The 19836-nt window shown below is 42.5% G+C and overlaps 1 protein-coding gene across 2 annotated transcripts in view; it reads right to left on the bottom strand.

The window, feature by feature from the left end:
- Positions 1-4313: 4313 nt before the first annotated feature.
- Positions 4314-19836, bottom strand: part of cpped1 (calcineurin-like phosphoesterase domain containing 1) — a 37878-nt gene continuing 22355 nt past the window's right edge. The window contains exon 6 of one of the 2 annotated variants that reach the window (XM_080481276.1): positions 4314-7281. In XM_080481276.1, coding sequence (XP_080337402.1) covers positions 7055-7281 — 227 coding nt within the window. In that variant the 3' untranslated portion in view covers positions 4314-7054. Of the gene's footprint in view, positions 7282-15988; positions 16839-19836 lie in introns of those variants that run through there. The other variant, XM_080481277.1, reaches the window with a different exon arrangement.

Raw genomic sequence — 19836 nt, 5'->3', positions numbered from 1 at the left:
AATCATATCACTTATCAGGAATTATTTCCCAAGTACACAAATCTGTTAAGAGAGCTATTCTCAGTTTGGGTCTAATTTTTGACACAGCGCTCAGTGGTGTCATTGTGTGCCAAACAAAGCTATTATTCACCGCGAGTCCTTCTCGACTCCAGCACTAATTTGAGTGAACCAAACAAAAGTGGATTTAAGTCCTCGGGGGCTGTAATAACGTAAATGATTTGTGTCGTGAAATGACTTTTTTTTTAGTGTGGTTTAGCCGCCTCAGCTGTCTTTGAGTTTGAAAAGTTAGATGATTTACTGACGACTTGAGTCTTGATCAGTGATTTTCAACTTTTTCTTTTTCCCAGACGGAGCTTCTTCAGTGACCTCTGGGGAAGGATGCGGACTCCTTTCATCTCTACTTCACCCAAACATTACAGTGAGGTTAAAATTCTGGTAGACCTGTACACACTCAGAAAAGCCTGGCCAGTGTCCCAGGTCGACTCCATGTTCAAGAAAATGTCTTTTTCAACACGTGCAAATCAAATTTTGACACCCTCCGAGCAAGCAAAGCCCCCCCCCCCCCCGGGATCTCTTGATCTCTTGCGACCCACTAAGGATAATCCAGAGCCAAGGTTGGGAACCACTGATGTAAAGGATCAGGGGCAGCAGAGATAAAAAAAAAAAAACAAAGTAGAGCTTTTTATGGTGGCGGGTGACGTCCAAAAAACTAAGCCTTAAGACTCAAGCTGAAGATCAATTGCAACATCAAAGCAAACATCCAAAGTATTTATTACTTTTCCCATTGTGTAGCAGTGACTTCTTGGACTCCATTAAGAACCGAAACACTCATGTGAACATTAATCAAGCTCTTTAGTGGATCTCTGGTGATTTCCTGCACTCGCCTCTGAAACATTTACATCCCCCTCACGCTATCGGGCTGTACGGAAACCTCTCATGGGCGTTCAGAAGCTGATGACCTATGACCGATGCCGAGTCCCCCACATCCACTTGAAGAGTGCTCATGTTTTAAAAAATAAAAAAAATAGTGTTGGAAATTTTACACTGGCAGCTGAGGAAAGTGCAGCAGGCGATGCGGTCATGTGTGTGGACTCTCTATATGTCTGTATTTGTGTGTGTGCACAAGCACCCTGGAACAACATGACAGCACTTCAGATCAATAAACAGAGATGTGCTTTCATCTGTAGGATACGTCCGTAGGAAGGGAGCAAAGGCCATGCGGCAGTCCGCATCTGTCCACGAAGCAGCCGCCGTGCGAGGATATTTGAAGTTTTCCTTAAGGTGCTGGTAACCGTGTTTCAAAAGTCACCATTTTGGAAAGAAATTACAGCTTTAGTGGTTTTCTATAAAGCAGCAGTCAAGTCTGGAGCTGGACCTCATTTTCTCCAAAATTGTGTTGATGCCAGTGGGTTTGTGAATGAATGAGTGACTGGATCTGGAGTTTAATCTCTGCCGCTGCACCTAATAAGAGCCTTTTGTTGGACTGAGTGGCCCTGGAGAAGGCCAGCCACACCTGGTACCTCCTCCCATAAAGCTGCAACACACTCAGCTCATCTCGGATTTAACAGACGCGGCGTGACGAGAAATGGAAGCATCAGCTATGCTGAATGCTTGACATGAGGATGAACATGAGGATGTGACAAATGTTAGTTTTGTGTCAGAGGATGATGCTAAACAAACTCAACAAGATGTGCTCGTTTCCGGTAGTATTTGTTCAGTGTACATCACAAAACACAGAACCTGCCCCCCCATGACTTTTTGACATGAGCCCGAGTCAGAGAACGGTTTGTAGAATTTTGGTTGCGCTTCTCACTCAGAAGACATTAAAGTGAAATGAAAAAAGCTTTTGTGGAAAATAAACGGCGAATCTTAACGGAAAACATGTATTCTTCTGGAATTGTTGAGACAAGGCCACACAGTGCTATGATACCAAGCACTCTTGCTTCAACGTGAGGAGGTCTTTCGTTCAAGGTCAAGCTGAGCCTTTACTGCAGTTTGCATGGTCCCCCTGTGCATTGTCTGTAGTGGTGAATGTCCATGTGTTGTTGTCTGTGCTGGCCTTTCCGGTGCCCCACGAGCCTAACTTTAATAGTGGGGTTATTTTAACTTCTCTATATGGTAGAACAGTAATGGATTAAACCAGCAATGTGACACGTGAACAATTCTGGAAAAAAGAGGGTTCCGGAGAATTTACTTTTCAGTTATTTCCCAGACTTACGAGACAAACTTTTTTTTTTTTCTGTGTAGAAGAAACTTCACAGATGTAGCTCAGACCTGAGCTCAACTTCCCTCCGTTGAATGTCTGTTGTAGTGGTCCAACATGAAAATTAACATCATCTTCAGCATTTCTTTCAAACTGCAGCGTAAATGCGAAACCTTTTCGAAACACAAAAACAAATGTTTTCACTCGAAACGTTGTCGTGTAAACGGAGCCTAAACGATGAGGTTATTTTTTTACCTATAATTACATAACATAATTAAAATCAGAGTCAAACCAAGTGAAAATGCTTTATACGCCTCAGTCAGAACAACGAGGTTCAAACAGGTCTTCATCAACTCAAAGAGAATAAACAAAAACAAAACATCCATCATCGCAGATGAAATGACTACATTCTGATTGTGTTCTTACCTTGATCTTTATGTAGATCCTTGGGGATCAACTCTTTAATTCCAGACTAAACCAAGGTTTTGTTTCTCCTGCAGACCTTATTAGTGATGATAGAAACAGGCAAAGACAGCAAGGTCACACACTACACATCAGCACAAAGGCGTAAACAGACGTACACATCAAGCCGTCGCTTATTGAAAAGCAGTACAGTAATGACCGGTACTGCACTGAGTACATGATAGCAGAGGTTCTTTTGGGGAACAGAAAGCAACGTGTTTATTCCTAGGCCCTTTCTAGAGTCAATACAGTTTTTTTAAATTGACATGCACCCATCTATGGTGGGATCTCTGCTGATCATCAAGAGTCCTGGGGAAAGAAGACTACGGACTTTATTGGATCCCACTACAGTCAAGAATAGAAAGTTGTGTCTATCGTCACGTTGATACAGGTTTTACCAGATTTATTGAAAGAACATGCTTCCAGGTGTCTTCTCCCCCCCCCCCCCCCCCCCCGACTGTATTTGTTAGAGAAACACATGATTTAATAAGTAAATCTGGACAATAACGGTATATAGAATAAAGTACTTGTAACAAAATAAACACAACACCAGGAAATCATTACATAAAATGAACATTTATTATAAAAATACAACCAGCTGTCACAGTCAAGGTGTTCGGTAACGGTCATTTCATCAGGATCCAACATAGGAGCAGAATGTGGGATTGCTTCCCAAATTTTTAGTGCTGATGTGCTCTCAAACAACAATCTCGTATACAGACAAGCACACACACACACACAGGAGATAAGAACAATGTGAGGGAGCATGGCTACCGTGAGGATATAAAAATAGATAAGGACATAAGGTTCCTCCTCAGACAGGAAATGAAGGAGATGGACTGTGTCGTCTTTCACACATCACTCTCATTATCCATTCCTCTCAGACGTGCCCTCCTTCCTCCATCACACGCTGACTTTTTGGAAAAAGAGAATTAGCCGGTGTGAAACGAGGTCAGGAATGATGTCGCCGATGGAAGGGGGGGGGGGGGGGGGGGGGGGGGGGGGGGGGGGGGGGGATCGCCTCCGGTACTCACCAGAACACGGGTGGACACACAAGCGCGCACTCGAATCCACTTTTTCCCCGGCGCTCGCTCAGACACACAGATGTGTTGCTAAAGGGTTGCCATGACAACTCCTTTTGGTTCCCAGTCGGTCAGGGAGGGAGGGAGTGAGAGAGCGCGCGCGTGTGTGTGTGTGTGTGTGCGTGTGTAATCGAGTAGAGTCATTTAGGGCTCAGAGAGAAAGTCGTTTTGTATCAGAAATGGCCATTTTAAGGATAATTTCAGGACTGCGAGCTCCCAAATAAGCCTGCAGCTCCCAGACGGGAACACAGCGAGGTTGTTTTCAGCTCTGACTAAACAGCCAGGAAACACCGTCCTCCTCCCACCAGTAATCACTAGCCCATCACATCACCATCACTGTGTTTCATCAGTCTGACACCTCCGTTAGTTTGGCTTTTAACAAGACAATTCCACTTCATTCATCTTATTTACCGAGCACCTCGCCAAGTGCAGCTCCGCGAACACGTGCAGATCAAAATGATGAGGTTGTGCCTTAAATCTGAGGGTCCGTGTCATAAATGTTGAGTGAAAACCCAGGTCTAATGATGAAATATTTTCATCTCAGAAACATCACAGTGAGGCAAAATCACAGTCGGTTTGATCTATGCTTTAATAAACATGTAGCTAGGAGCCATCAGCTGGATATTGCAACACTCACGCTGCAGAGAAATATATTGGAGATGGAATAATCTGATGCAATCTCAGATTTTTCTCAAGATTTTCATTAAATCAGACTCCATTATTGATACTATTTACGGTTCCCGCTTGATTTTGTTCTTAACGACCCATTCATCCGATAGGTTCCTTGTTAGTATCGGGGTCTGCCTTTCCCATCAGGGTTTTGAATTGGCTTCACGTGCACGTCAGGTAATGAGACATGTGATCTCAGGTTACACTTTTAGAGGATTTTCTCTCCCTGATATCAAACACGCTGATCACTTTCAGTAAGAGCTGCAGCTGAGGGAAGACATTTAGTGGAGCTGCAGGGGATGAAAGTCGTGCCACAAAGAGCCGAGTTTGAATTGTGTAAAAAATAAAATAAAATCAGAAAAGCAGAATTCAAAAGTGAATGAAAGGCGGTGTGGTGTCACTGTGTGGAGTTCGCATGTTCTCCCTATGAGACATTTGAGGCTAATTGTTGTATTTTTTCCCAAATCAAAGCGATTCAGTTTAATGCCTTTTGGGGAGGAACGAAAAAAAAAACCCCAAAAAACAAAAACATTTTCCTGCACTTTTGAAGCCATTTCAAGTTGTGCCAGACGTTTAGATTTATACTGAATAATGAGGTTAATGTAATCTGTACACAAGCTTAATTCACTTTTAACATTATGGTGAATTAGGAAATCAGTTAATGTGATTTGATGTGCACAAACAGGGGTCCTTATAAATTAGTTCAATTCTAGAAAGTCTCTTTCAATTTTAAATTCACTTTAACATGAAACAGAAAATTTTTACTTCCATCAAACTCTGGAATCCAAATGTAACTTTTGGAGGCACGAGATCCGTCACACTGCACGTGTCCATGTGTTTGTGGAGGAGTTTAGCACTGACATCAATAACAGCCGCTTGCCAAGGCCAAGTCTTTCAGCAAGAACACCTTCAAAATCAGTCAAGATTGTCATTTTGGTTAGAATTTATAAGGATTAAAACTAAATACACTCCTTGAGGGCAGAATCACCGGCTCTACAAAAAAAATAGCAAACAATATTACAGGGGCAGAACAGAAAACACACACATAAACAATACAGTCACGTGAAGAGCTTGCATAGTATGGCCACCACGGCAGTAGACTGCAGCAGACAGTGAAAACAGGAACACTCTGGATCATTAAAGGAAAATTCCAACCTTTTACACCCATGTTAAATCGTATGCGTATTGCAGACGCTCAAAACCCGAGTAATCTTATCCGAAGTGCAGGGACAAAGTTAGTGATGTATTAGGCAATTAAAAGTGAGGGAATTCGCACATCTAAGACCATGTCTGGAAGTGTCAAACATGAACCTATTGCTGGATTTTTTTTTTTTTATCCAACCTAGCTGGGTGGGGAGATGTCTATCTTCTCTTTGTTTTCAAGAATGTGAAGGTGATTTCAGTCGTACCATAAGAAAAGACAGTCCTGCTATGAAAAGCAGCATCCCTCATGTGTATTTTTCATTACTATGAATTAGAAACCATCATTTCAATCTTGTTGGAGAGCTATTAATTCTGTCATTTTGTTCAGAAAATTTGAACTCTTCTGAGTGCAGGATGAGCCATCAGCCTTTCTACAACGTTTTACAGGAAGAGAAGCTTTTAAAGTGAAAGTACATGGTTACTTGCGTTGACATTGGACTACTGGGTACGTGAACATTGTGGGTGTGCATGTATATATGTGTTCTTGTGTATCAAACTGAGTCTCTCCGTCTACCAGAGCTCAGTTTCAGTTGTCTTGTTTATACTCTGTGTATACAAAGACAATAAAGGAATGTTCGATCTTAAAAGACACAAGATAAAATGTACGCGGCTGATGCATTTTCATTTCTTTTTCTCCCCAAACAATCTCAGTTATCTGCAGAACTCACAAAGACTTGATGCAGAAACTCCACCTTCAAAGGATGTTTGAGGGTTTTTGGGTGGAATGGTCCTTTAATGATGGAAAAACTGGGGACACGTTTAAATGTTACACAGACAACATCTGCACTTCATAGACCCGAGGAGGAAATACTACTTCAGATCAATGAGTACCGTGCTTCTCTACAACAGAAAACACAGGTTTCAGAACACATTCACTGGCCTTCTACAGACGACATCCGATCCTCCGAGAGGAAAGCATTCAGTCAAAACAACGCAAGTTCATCCCAGACCCCAGTACATGTTCTGATGTGAGGCTGGCATCATTGTTGCTGGTTTAGATTTGTAGAGTATAAACAAGTAAAACAGTTTTAATTATTTAGTTTCTACTCGCATCTGGAAGATCATTAGCAGGAAGACTTTTCGTAAAATATGATCTTTCATAGACATAGATCATCAATAATTTTAACCCTTTTGCCACTTAGCATGTTCCTTAGGTTTGTATTTGTATAATCTGTAGAGTTTGATAACAATAGTGAAAAATGACAGTTTGTTTGTGTGTGGCATTAAAGTGACAGAGCGTCCATAATTCGGCAAGTAGTTTCTTCAGATGGTGCTACATGGATTTTGTGCAAAGTTTTCCTTTTCTCCCCCAATTGACAGGCTGTTGAAAGCCTATATTGCTGACATGAAGAAACCACTGCGAGCTTAAAAATGTCCAATTAAACCAGAATGGGTGAGGAAAATACCCAGCTTGCGTGTTGGGAAGCCGGCCTCCTCAGGCCTGCAGGAGCTTCAGGAGGTCCTCGTCCACGCCTCGCGCCCTCAGCTGCTCCAGGCTGTGGTAGCGGTGAACCACCTTGTCGGCGGTCACCACCACCACCCTGAGGCCGTGCGCGTCCTCGCCGAGCTGGCAGCCGACAGCCGAGCTCACCACCATGTCCAGGCCGTCGTGGCAGCCGCCGGCGTTTCGGTGGTAGTGGCCGGAAAAGACCGCCTTCACCCCTGCATTGTGGAAAATGGATGACGAGATGGAGGAAGGAAGAAAAAAAAATGTAATAAATCAAAGCATCATGAAATGGGGAAAACATTTCTGTTATTTTTAGTGACCTCTTTTAATTCGTCTCTTTGGGATATTACTATAAATAGGTGACACGGTTTTAAGGTGCCTTGTAATTCACATCACGTCTGACCGTCGGCCCCTCATTATCACAAATAAAGACACAGAACGCAGTCGTTCGCACCGCACAGCACAAAAAAACCAACAAATTATGTCAACAAGGATTGTTAATCAATATGAGCAATGCTGCTTTTCTTTAAATAACTCACACAACAGCTCCTGGAGCGCTTTTGATGAAGAAACCTGCTGCTCAGTTTCTTCATTTTCAGAAGAGTTTGTGTGTATATTTCAGTACAGCTCACTTATTAGTATACTGTCCTTATTAAATATACACACATACTACGCCAAGGTAAAATATCAAATTGCTTGATAACTTTCTTCTAAAAAACACCAGAACTTGAAAAATTGGAAGATAAGGAGGTAAAGGAAGTCAGAAGAGACATGGTAACAAAACAGTCGAGAGACAAACAGGACGACAGGAAGGAAGTGAAACTGGAACAGAAAAAGGAAACAAACCCACCACTTGTGACATATTTCAAAACCCTGACAAGTTTCATTTGAGGTGGCAACGATTCTCAGTTTGATTTCAATTATAGGCAGCCTCATTAATAGAGTGGTGGTGGTGGTGGGGCTGCGGGACCGACAATGTCGCTGCTGCAGAAATGAAATGGCTGCACACTTACAACACGTCAAAGACGCCTCACTTTGGATGAGAGCTGCGAAATGAGTTGGTGTTTCTATATGAGGGCCGTGTTTATCTCAGCCTGTGAGTTTGTTTACCCGTCCTGGTGAGAGGCCAAGACAAAAGGTTAGGGATAAAGAAAGAGCATAATATTAGGATTATGTCGCTGAAGGCGAAAGAAGTGTGAGGGGAATTATGACGGCTTGTGTTTCGAATGCATGCCGCCGATGATGGGATGCCAGTTTTGCAAGCGTTTCCACGGGAGGGAAGTCTGGCTGTGAGCTGCCTCATCTCCTCAGAGACACCCATCCAAAAAACACAATAACCAAAACTGGCAACAAAAGAGGATAAGATTCAGTCTGTGCATGAGAAACACGAGGGTCTGTCCCACAAATCTGCACAACAAAGACGAGGAGGACCCCTCTGAATAAAAAAAGCTAACAAAAAAACCCTCTCGTGTAGCCGCTGCTGACACCATTTCCATGCGAGCAGGGTGAAACTGCCCCGAATCATCATAGCTGACACTCTGTATAATCAAACAGCACGAGAATACAAATGTGACCTAAATTTGTATTAATATTGGGAGCTATGCGAGGACAGCCATTGCAAATGCCAGGCCATTGAATAATGAATCTGCTGTAGATGGAAACTGATGACTTCGGATTGTATGCCTGGGTGAAAGTCATTTCCAATCAGGACCCGTGTTCCTGCCTCTCTGGGAGGCCCTGCAGCTGGATCAGTAGCTATTAGTGTATATACGTCCGTGTCCAAGTATAGCAACCTTACACATAACCTTGCCACTTCCCCAGGTGTCTGACTAACTGAGCAGGGTCAACGCTGACTACTCACAAACACACGCTTGTGTAAATGTGTGCCCTTGATGCTGCCTCTGAACAGACACTCATTATTCTTGCATGACTGTGTGCACAGGTGTGATCGTGGGAGTGAGTATATTTTTCTTTCCTCTTTAAAAAAAATCTATTCCACGAGGATTGAACAGTTCATCTACAATTACTCCGACCCCCGCGAGTGAAAACAAAGCGACAGAAGTGTGAGCCGGGGGATATGTTTGATGGGATCACCTGATGACTCAGTTCGCAACGCTGATTGTGGGAAATGTTGGATTTGTCACAGTATCCATGCGAGAGCTGCGACTTCTCCGTCACCTCGGAGAGACGAGGTGGTGGGTAGGAAGACATGAAGACAGCAATAGTAAAGAAGCAATAGACAAGAATTAATCATGTAATAATAATAATAACGAATGAAGTAGCAGGGGAAGCATGGAGAGTTTAAAAAAAAAAAAATGTTTTTGAAGCTAAAATTGGTTTTTTGAACCTCCTCTGAAACTCCCAAAGATAGCAAAATTAATCATGCGACAAAATAAAGTGTGTGGGAGAGTGCAAGTGTGCATATGTGTACATGTGTTGGTGCGTCTGCGTCTCTGATGATCCACGTCCCACATGCGCTCCGCGACACAACCACGCAGCATTTGGTGAATGCCTCCAGCAAAAAGCTGATTTGATCTGTTTAGCATCTACTTGCTCTTTTGAATAAACTGCTGTTGGGCATGTTTTTGTACCTTCGGCAACTGACTGGACTCAAAACACCAAGTTAAAAGGAAATTTCCAGTGATCACTTTTCATCCATAACCTGGATCTCTTCAGGTTTAGTTATTCCTAATTCTCATCTACGCCAATCTACGTGTCAATCTTGCCACCAGAGCATGAGCACAGTCTATGTCAACCTTGTCTCTAACCTTGTCCCCGTTTACGTTTTCAGTCGAAAACATCGTGTTTTCGACTGAAAACATAAAACTTTCATTGAGTCTTGGAGGTTCACAGTACTTGAAGCCACTGAATACACGACGTTTTCAAAACAGTGTTCTGGCACCGTCTTTGGGCAGACATGAAAATGCTCCTTTTTCATAACGCTGCTACTGCACATGTGCACCGCAACCGTAGTAAACAGTTTTTCTGCAAATGCACAAGTTAATGAGAATCTGCAAAAATGGCGTCTGCCCGAGTGTCATGACCCCCAAACCATTTTCTCCTGGGACACGACAGTTTTACAGTCGAGAGTTGCCTGTAATGGCAGTCCAACTTCCCCGTCTGTTCATACGAATGTCCGTGTACTCACCATTGTAAATGGTTATAATAAGGCGTTGTGTTAAAATTGTTAACGTGTTAAAGTTAATACAGTAATGGGGATTAACCCATCATCATGATTCATTTGATTAAAAACTTTGATGCAATTAACCCGTTTGCAGCGCAGAAATCCTGGAACGTCTCTGGCAACGCCTTTCGGGTAGTTCTGCGCAAGTGGGCAGTTGTTCCTGTAGCGACCGAACCAAATCGCTATGAAGACGCTAAACAAGCACGTTGGCCATCTTGATGCGAATTTTCAGAACAAAGAAACCCAATAGGAAACACTTGACCAACAAAGTATTATGCACAATCTGCGGGAAAGAGTTTTCTTCTCACTTGTCCAGCGTAAAATACCACATGAACATGAAGCACTTTAGTCGTGGTCGGCAGCTCTGTTCTCGGACAAGATCAACAAGTTAGTTTGTCTTAGTAGCCGGCTGGAAAAGGAGTAACGGCCACTTTAATGTAGATTTTGAAAATGAAATACATTTTTTGGTTAACATGAACTGTTAAAGCTGTTAAATAAACAGCTTCAGTACACATATACTCACTTCTTTCTAGAGTCTGTTTGTTCATGCAAAATGAAAAGCGATTAATATAGATTGAAAAGGAATGATATTTAATCACGATTAATCAAAACGAATCCACAGCAACCTTAAGATTAAACTGATCAAAAAGATTGTAATCGCTTGACAGCACAAGTGTGTGTGTGTGTGTGTGTGTGTGTGTGTGTGTGTGTGTGTGTGTGTGTGTGTGTGTGTGTGTGTGTGTGTGTGTGTTCTCATTACAAAACAAAGAACAGCACTGACTAGTGGCCCAACATGAAAACTACATTATTTTCAGCGTTTACCGTTTCCATGTAAATGGGCATCATGTTCAAAATATTGCTGCGGAAACACAAAACTTTTCTGAAACAAAAATGCAAAAACGATGCGTTTTTCACTTGAATACGAATCAACAATTTAGAAAAAGAGCTGTGATTTATCCTGTTCTGCAATCATTTGAGTATGTCCCTTTCAAAGTGGCGTCTTTATGTGGCTTTAGAGGTCAAAACACTCCACCAGAGGCCTTGTTTGCTCATGAAAAACACTGAGAAAAGACGGCCTGTCAGAGAAAGTCAGTTTCTGTCTCCAAAAGGGTGCCTGTATGAATAAAACATAAACGATTGGAAAAATGAAAATAAATCTAAAATAAAGATGTCGAGAAAACCATCTCCTTTGTAATGCAGTCAGAAGATGGAGCTGACCTTTGAAATTGTCTGCCACAAAATGAATGGCGAGAGGAGTGAGAGTGCCTGCGTAAAACTGAAAAATACACAGAATAAACGGGAAAACACAACCTAAAAACCCCTGGTAACCACAGCAGAAATGAGCAGAGGGGGTGACACACATATTCAGCAGTGGCAGCTGCAGGAAGATTAGCGGCGGAAACATGACTAAAAGTCTACAGCTGTGCTAGCAGCTCTGTGGAGCCGTTGCCGAGCCCCGCGATGTGGACGCCACACACAGAAACAGCAGCGTGTTGGCGCAGCAGCCGCCGCAGCTTCTGTCCTCCTCCCGTGTTTACACAGGATGTGTTCAGGCACAGTGTGGAGTCTTTTATCACCTGCATTTTTGCATTCAGTTGCACAACCACAGATGTGACAAAGCATAAGCGTATGTCACCGGTCATACGTGTATGGCTGTTGGTTGTTTTTGTTAAGTATAGAAATTTTGATTCCTTTCAGTATATATTTGCTGTTAGTGGTAGTATGACCGATTTTATTTTATTTTTTTTTTTAAATAAACGGGTTGACTACCTGACTGATTTTTCTTGAAAACAATGGGGTGTTTCAAAAACTCATGGCTTTGAAACCAGTTGAAACTAGTTTTTTCGAATATTTCGAGTTTTGCGAACGATGATGTAACTTCCAATCAGTTGCGTTAATGTATTTTAGAAAACAAGTAAATTAGCCAGGGTTTACTGCACAGTTGCTTGAAACAGAACAAATGTATCAATAGAACACTGTAGCTTCTGACAACATTTTGAAAATGAGGTTTGTGAAATGACAGAAACACTACAAACGATGTAGTGAGCATGCCAGGCCACAAGGTGGTGATGTTGGTTGTTTTAGTAATTAAACCACACACACGTGCATATAAAGAATAATACGCTACACGGACATTTGTATGGACAGATGACAAAGTTGGATAACTATTACAAGTTACTCACAACTATAAAATACCAAGTCCCAGGAAACTCTAAACTGGGAGTCATGACACTTTGGAGGACGCCATTGCTGTTATTGTCTATTTACTCGTGCATGTGCAGAAGAACTATTTACTACGGCTGTTGTGTGCATGCACGGTAGCAGCGTTTCAGAAAAGTTGTGCATGATTGTCAGAATCCATTCAAAGGTAATAATCCAACTACTTCAGAAGGACTATCGTTACGAGTACTGGTTGTATGCTTTTACTAACCAATGATGCTGCAAATCAAAATAAGTTCTGTTTAAGCTCATTCGCAAAGACGACTTATCAATTCTAATTGATGGCTGAAAGGTACATTAGACTATACATTTGACAGAAAAGCACTACGGTAAACGAGACCTGAAAGCTCGTAGAGTCATATATACAGGTGCCGGCTCGTACTAGCTGCAGGATAATGACAGCTGGTGCCCCTGTGGGGAAAATGGCTTTGATTTGACAAGGACAAAGTGCAACACGCAACTGGTTTTCTGTTTCTTCACTCCTACTAAAGTACACACATCACCCTCTATACGTTATCGAAAAGTGTCTCACAGAGCAATTAGCGTGGGTGGCCTGGTGGGACTTCAACCCTCAACTGTGGTGTAGTGTTAGTGCTGTGGCTTGAGCTACAGAGACACATCAAGAGTAAAAGCTCTCTCCACCCAACAATGCTATGCTGAGCCCATTCAGTCCAACAGAGAAAGTAGGAAAGTATGCAAAATCTTGCTTTACAACTCCGCTATATGCAGGCACAGCAGTGTCACGCTAAATGAGAGTATATGAGATCCCTTTCACCCCCCCTTTCATTCCCTTTCCTCGCTGAGTGGGAGCCCTTGTGAAAACATGCAGTCTCTGTGCTGATAATTCCACGTGTTGTCTGAGTCTCCACTGAAATCCCATTTACCTGTCAGCCTGGAAACAGCTCTCGTTCCTTTGTGCTTTCTTTTGTGATAAAGATTCCCATGTGGGGACTGGCCTTTGCTTGACAGACAGGGGAGAGGAGGGTGTGAAGGGAGGTTGTGAGGTGTGGGGGGGGGGGGGGGCACTGATGCTCTCAGAAAACACCCAGAGTAAGCAGTCAGAATGAAAACATATTGAATGCAAACGGAGGAAAATTACCCAGAGTCAAATTGAATTCTGGTCAGGGGTGGCAGAAAAATGCAGAGAAAGGAGAGTGGAGTTCTTTCCAGTACGTGCTGTACTTTGTGCTCGTATATGCTGCAATCATCTGAGCTAATTTACTAATAATTGGTAGATCTGTCTGAATACCCTGAAGCAACTTTTACTGTTGAAATACAGAGAACTGCTGTGTTTGTGTAGACTGACAAATAGAAGAGTGAAAGAAGCAGAGAAACACTGGTTCACATCCGGTTTAATGTTTGTCATGCTTCCATCAAGCTGCGCTTTCCTTCTTCAGGTCTCACTCACACCATCTCCTTTTCATCTCTTGGGTCAGTGATGTGTGGGCTATAAGATTGGATTTGCTAATTGCAGGACGAGCCCCCATCTTGCCTCTAAACCATTGTCCATCAGAGAAAATCCCGCGGGAGAACCACTCATCTTCAGACCTCTCCCTGTTTTCACCTCCTTTCTCTTCAGACACAAACTCCTAATGTAGTACTGAGCAAAGCTGTCATCTGCACATCTGTGAGAGCCGATTGCGTAGGAGTGCACATCCGATGTGCGCGCCGTTATTGAAGGGCGGTTGTCATTAAAGAGCAGGTCTGGGAAATAATTCATCATGAAATGGTGGCTGCTGATAATTTGCATGACAGAGGGATACAAAATGAGGCAGTGTTGTGAGGCATCTTACAGCCCAGGATCCTCATAAATCACTCAGCCAGGCATCATCACCGAGCAGCTCCTTCTCATGTCATCCAGCTATGCACAGACACACGGGAGATAAAAACAGGTTCACATGCATGCAATCAAGAAGGGGAGTGGGGAGAAAGGCTGCACATCTTCTGATACTGATGATGCCATCTTGACTTTTGGCCTTTTGGTAGACAATGTGGTTACTAATGATCCTCAATGCACCAATCACTGTGACCAACATTCAAGGATGAATGGATTATTTATCAAGCATAACATGAAACACATGTCTTCTGAATCCACATTAGATGTTGATACAAATTTATTACCAGCTCTTAATATTCACTCAGACATACTCGTGTCCTTTAAATAATTCAGGTGATGCTCAAAAGATTGTACATAGGAACCACACCAGAAAGCTAAATGAACATTCTGTGAAACACTTCACAAAAGCTTTTGAGAACGAAAGTAACAACCAAAGTAAAATTTTGGCGGCCAACACTTTTGAAGTCACCTTGTGCTGCAGCACACTACTACCACACTTCCTGGAACGCTTCCTGGAGTGACAAGCAGCATTTACTGCTCATATTGTATAAACTTCACGTTGAAGTTCAGGGAAGGAGAAACAATTGCAGCCAGACAGAAATTATTGTGGGGAGTAGTATTTGTCTAATAAAAAAAGGATTAGACGTATGAAAATATAACAATCGAACCCTGTGAAGGCAGTTTGACCTTGAGGAGTAACTTCAGGACCATGTTGATGACAAAAATCAGACGAGTCTGCATTTCATTACAATCCTCTTCAGTTTCACCTACTCTGGACTCAAAGGCGTTTGTTGTTTTGGACCAGTGGCATCTAACACATTTTTATTCAGGGGCCACAGTCAGCACATAGTGCCATAACAACATTTTAATCTAAACGGGAAAGGTTTTCTTTGTTGTGGCGCAGAGTATGTGTGATGAAAATGTATGTTGAGATTGTTGTCATTTTTTGGAGAAATTGTTTGGTTTTGAGAAAATATATAAAGACAATTTCAATGAAACCTTCTGCTGCAAAATGCAGTGAAATGTCAAGAAAACTTCTCCTACAGCTGTTGCATTATGCATGTTTTTATTAACTCACCTTGACAGCATGGCATTAAGGCTAGTTTGCTCACTATCCTAGGTATCTTTCATGGCAGCATCACTGATATCTTAGCTCGGCTCGCAGTGTTGTGTTTTGTCTCCTCCTCTTAAGAAATTTGTTTAAAAAACTTTTCATGTTTTCTTTGATATATTTACAATTTCCTTGGCCAGGTAGACCGGAACCTCTTGAAGGCTGGTTTTGGACCACGGGCCTCAAATCACTGGAAGTAATTTATAAAAAATTTAAATCATCAATGGAAGTAAATGGTCATTTATTCATTAACAACTCCCAAGGTAATTGAGTAATTACTTAAAAATGAATAAATTATCAAAAATAATTTATTAATAATTGTTTTTATTAATTTGCATAAATTTGTTATTTAAATAATAACAAATTGGGGCACCACCAGATAAACTGGAAATAGCTAATACCAAAATATCAGTCTCGTTTGTAAAAGGTTTATTTAAGTTAGTTATTATTTCTGTGTAAAATATAACAATCTTAAATAAAAGGGGAAGGTGTGAGATCCGAGCACCGACTGTTACAAACCAGTGAATTGTCAACAATAAATACACAATAATCACCAAGAATCGTTCAATTCAGCTAACAGGCGTTTATTAGCAAAATGTATTAATTCATAAATAACCGAGTGACGCTCGGTTCTGAACCCTGGTTCCTCCATACAGAGCTCCCACTGGGCCTGGAGCTCACTTGGACCTCTGGTTCTGAGTTGGAAAACCCAATTCCCGGACTTGGTTGGTGCGCCTGAACGCGCGTACACAAACATATGAGATGCTGCGGCCTTCTCAGCGGCACATTGAAACACATTGCATGTTAGCTTCACGCTAACCTAACAATATCTCTGCCCAGACAAAAGCTCTTACTGTCCGTGGTTTGGTGTTGGACAGCACCGTCCGGTTCTGGACCGAAGGCTGTGGTAACTGGTTGTTACTGGGTCTGAATTCAGCGTCCTGAATTCAGAGGCCTGGCTTCAGCTGCAGCAGTGCAGCTGAGAGGAGGAGAGGAGACTCTGGCTCGAGTCTCCAGAATCCCCCAAAAAAGGAAAAAGGAAACAGAAGTAGTCCAAACTGCATCCTGCTCGTCCAGCGGGCTGGCGTTGGTTCTGTTCTTTGGACCTACTTGGTGCCCTCTTTACCGTCCTGAGGTAGCAGAGACGTGTGTCTCTCTCGGTGATCGGATTGAGAAGCAGAGAGAGTTGGTGGGGAAAGCTTTACCCAGGCTTGAATTTCAGACCCCTGTGGTGTTCGGGTCGGGTTCGACCATCCCCATTGGTTGTCAACCTGGGGGGTTGGAAACTTCCGGGGGTCTCTGGCTTCTTCCCTGCTGTTTCATGGCCTGTTCATTGTCCTTGTGTTTCTCCTCTGTCACAGAAAATGCTTGGAGGAGTTCAATGGAATCTTCAGCCCAACACTTAGCATCTGGGTAGTAGCTGTAAAAACAACCTTTGATCACATTTAGTTGTCCTCAACAGTTGACAAGCCATTTTCAGGCAGGTCACATAAACCAAATTTACAAAGCAAAAGCCGCTGATTTTCAAACTTGGCGCATCTCGAGTTTCTGTCTCAAAAAGACATCACAATGCTGAGAAGACGAGTTTCAGAATGAAGTTCAAACAAGGTTTCCGTGAGGAGAGGATGTGATGTAAACCCCTCTGAGGGCATTGTTGTTTCAAGCATGAAAACAAGATGGATCACTATGCTTAATGCCGTTTGGACAAACATGACACTGCAGACCCAACTTTGTTTTGGATTTTTTAGACACAGCTGGACTACCAACACTGGCGACAACAGAAATTAACAAATGATCCAGACACACAAAAAAAAAAAACCTCAAAAAATAAACCCAATTACTAACAAGAACCCCCTCCCCCAAACAATACATAAATAATTAAACTAAATCACCAGACTATGCTATATTACTGGAACTGGCTGGGAATATAATGGTTAGCAGTTTTGTCACAAAGATGAATTTTTGTCAGAATGTTGTGTGCATGGGTGGTTGTCTCTGTTTGTTCCTTTATAGAATTGTGACTTATCTGAAGTTTACACTAGCTAGTGAGACCAGATCCAGGTCTTCTGTGACTCCAAGTTGGACAAAGTTGTTGAAATACTATGTTATGTCGTTACAGCTTCTGAGAAAAACGCGCCAGTTTTCAGTTTGAAAGCCGAGCGAAGACATCTTAAAACAACACGTACCTTTAGATCCAGAAACAGAAGACCTCAAAGGCAGGGGAAGAAAGCATTACAAAAAGCTGAAGCATTATTAATTCAGTCTCATCACTAAAACAATGGGGTTAAAGGCTTAACCGTGGCCTCCTATCAAGTCCCCAGTGGGTGATAAATGTGCCTTCGCTTTTGAAGGGAGCAGAAGCCTCGCTGATAAAGACAACCGGCGGCAAAAAGAGCAAGAACGAGCGAGAGACAGAGGGGGGGAAGATGGAGAGACTACACAGAGCAGCACACAGCTTATCTTTGCCTCTAATTACCTACTGTATGTACAACTCGACAGCCGCGAGCAACACTGGAAATTCCAACGAAAAGTCCCAGCTGCACTTTTGTTTTTGTGTTTTTCCCCACATCTTTCTTAACGTAAACAGGGTTTGCAGGCAAACAGAGGCAGCAGGTAAGGATGTATGAGCCTGAGTGCTCATCCCTCCTTGTTTGTACGTGTGAAGATCCTGACTGTAGGATATGAATCTATGAGCATATGAGGGAGGGCAAAGAAATCAAATTACAGCACTCCATCTATAAGGAGGGGAGAGGCTGAGAGCGCTCCAGGGATATCTGCTCGCCTATCTGAAACCTGACACCGGTCCTGAGCTGTGGGAATTCAGTCTTCCATAAGGAGATTCTAATGCAGGGGTGTCAAACATGAGGCCTTTGGGCCGAGATCGGCCCGCAAGAGCCTCCAACTCGGGCCACCAAACCACCAAGCAAATTGTGAAAATCCCAAAGAAAACACTGACTTTTTAACACATTTCTTAAGAGAAATGGACCCAACGGAACACTGAGGTATCAGCAATGCCATGAAATACAGCTACTTCATTGTTATCAAACTGGCCTCAAAGCCATGCTGTCTGGGTACGTTTGTAAAAACATGCACAATGCAACAGCGACAGAAGTTTTCTTGACATTTCATTGTGTTTTGCACCAGAAAGTATCATTACAACTGGCATCATTTTGAGATTGTAGTAATTTTCTGGAGTAATTGTTTGGTTTTGTGAAAATAAAAGACAGTTTCATTACATTTACTCGATGCCTCAACAAAGAAAAACTTTAAAGTTTAAATTCAAAGGTTATTATGGCAGTACTATACCGACCCGTCCCACTATTCTCTTTAAATTCAACATCCTCATTGAGCAGGCAACCGCACAGTTTTTTGCACGTCGTCCTCCTCTTTGTGCAGTGACTAGATGCTGGATCAGATGCATTCATGCAGTGACAAATCAGAAAAAGTGCAGGTAATAAAGCCTGGAGAGCATTATTTATTATGATTACGAGTGTGACAGTGACAAGCCTGCACAGACGTAACAATAATACAAGTAAAGGGCTTCCTCCAGGGTGTGCAACGCTTTGTGTTATTGTTTTCCACAGACCGTCTTTAAAGAACTCTCTGAAGAGTCACGCCATTACACACACACACACAACTTGCTTGTCTAACTTGTGTTTTTTTTCTTGGCTTGTCATATTAGTTTGAAAAGCAAGCAATAAACTTGAGAGTTGCCTCCATGCTCCTACACGACGGTCCCGAGTCAAACGATTTAATATAAACGAAATCACTAACCATAGTAATTGCTCACACAATTGAAAAAGGGGCCGCATAACACTGTCCAGTGGGGGGGGGGGGGGGGGTCATCACGGAGAGACGGTGTCATTAATATGAGCTAGAATCCAGACAACAGTTCCTTGAGTGGAACTGTTCGCTCTGATGAGCCAGAAGGAGACTAATTGGTGTTGCACCTTTTCAACGTGCAGCTGTTCTGCTGAGATAACACACACACACGTACACGCACACACACACACACACACACACCATGTTAAGAACAACACAATATTGCAAAGTAATTTAAATGCAAAACACATAAAAATGGCAAGGAATACTCACAGATAAACACACAAGACGTAGAAAACCACATGCAATTACTCAAATAACTGTCACCATATAGACCCTCAAAGATGAAGAAGAGGGGGGAAAAAGGACTTCTTTGTGGAAGAAAAATCAATTAAATGTATTTCTTTGTGTGCAGGGGGACTACCGTCTCTATTTCCATCATATGAAAGTGGAGTGGTGCGGGGGCAGCGGAAAACACAGCAGGAGCGATAACAACCTCACAATGCTGAGCCAAGTCCCCGACTGCTGCGAGACAACTCGCGCCATGAAAAGACACCTCTGGAGTGGTCCGAGAACTCGGTTACACACACAGCAGT

This window comes from Lipophrys pholis, assembly GCF_963383615.2.
Source record: "Lipophrys pholis genome assembly, chromosome: 1".
Classification (NCBI taxonomy): Eukaryota; Metazoa; Chordata; class Actinopteri; order Blenniiformes; family Blenniidae; genus Lipophrys; species Lipophrys pholis.
The sequence above is the reverse complement of the archived record's forward strand: the minus strand, read 5'-3'. Positions and strand labels throughout refer to the sequence as shown.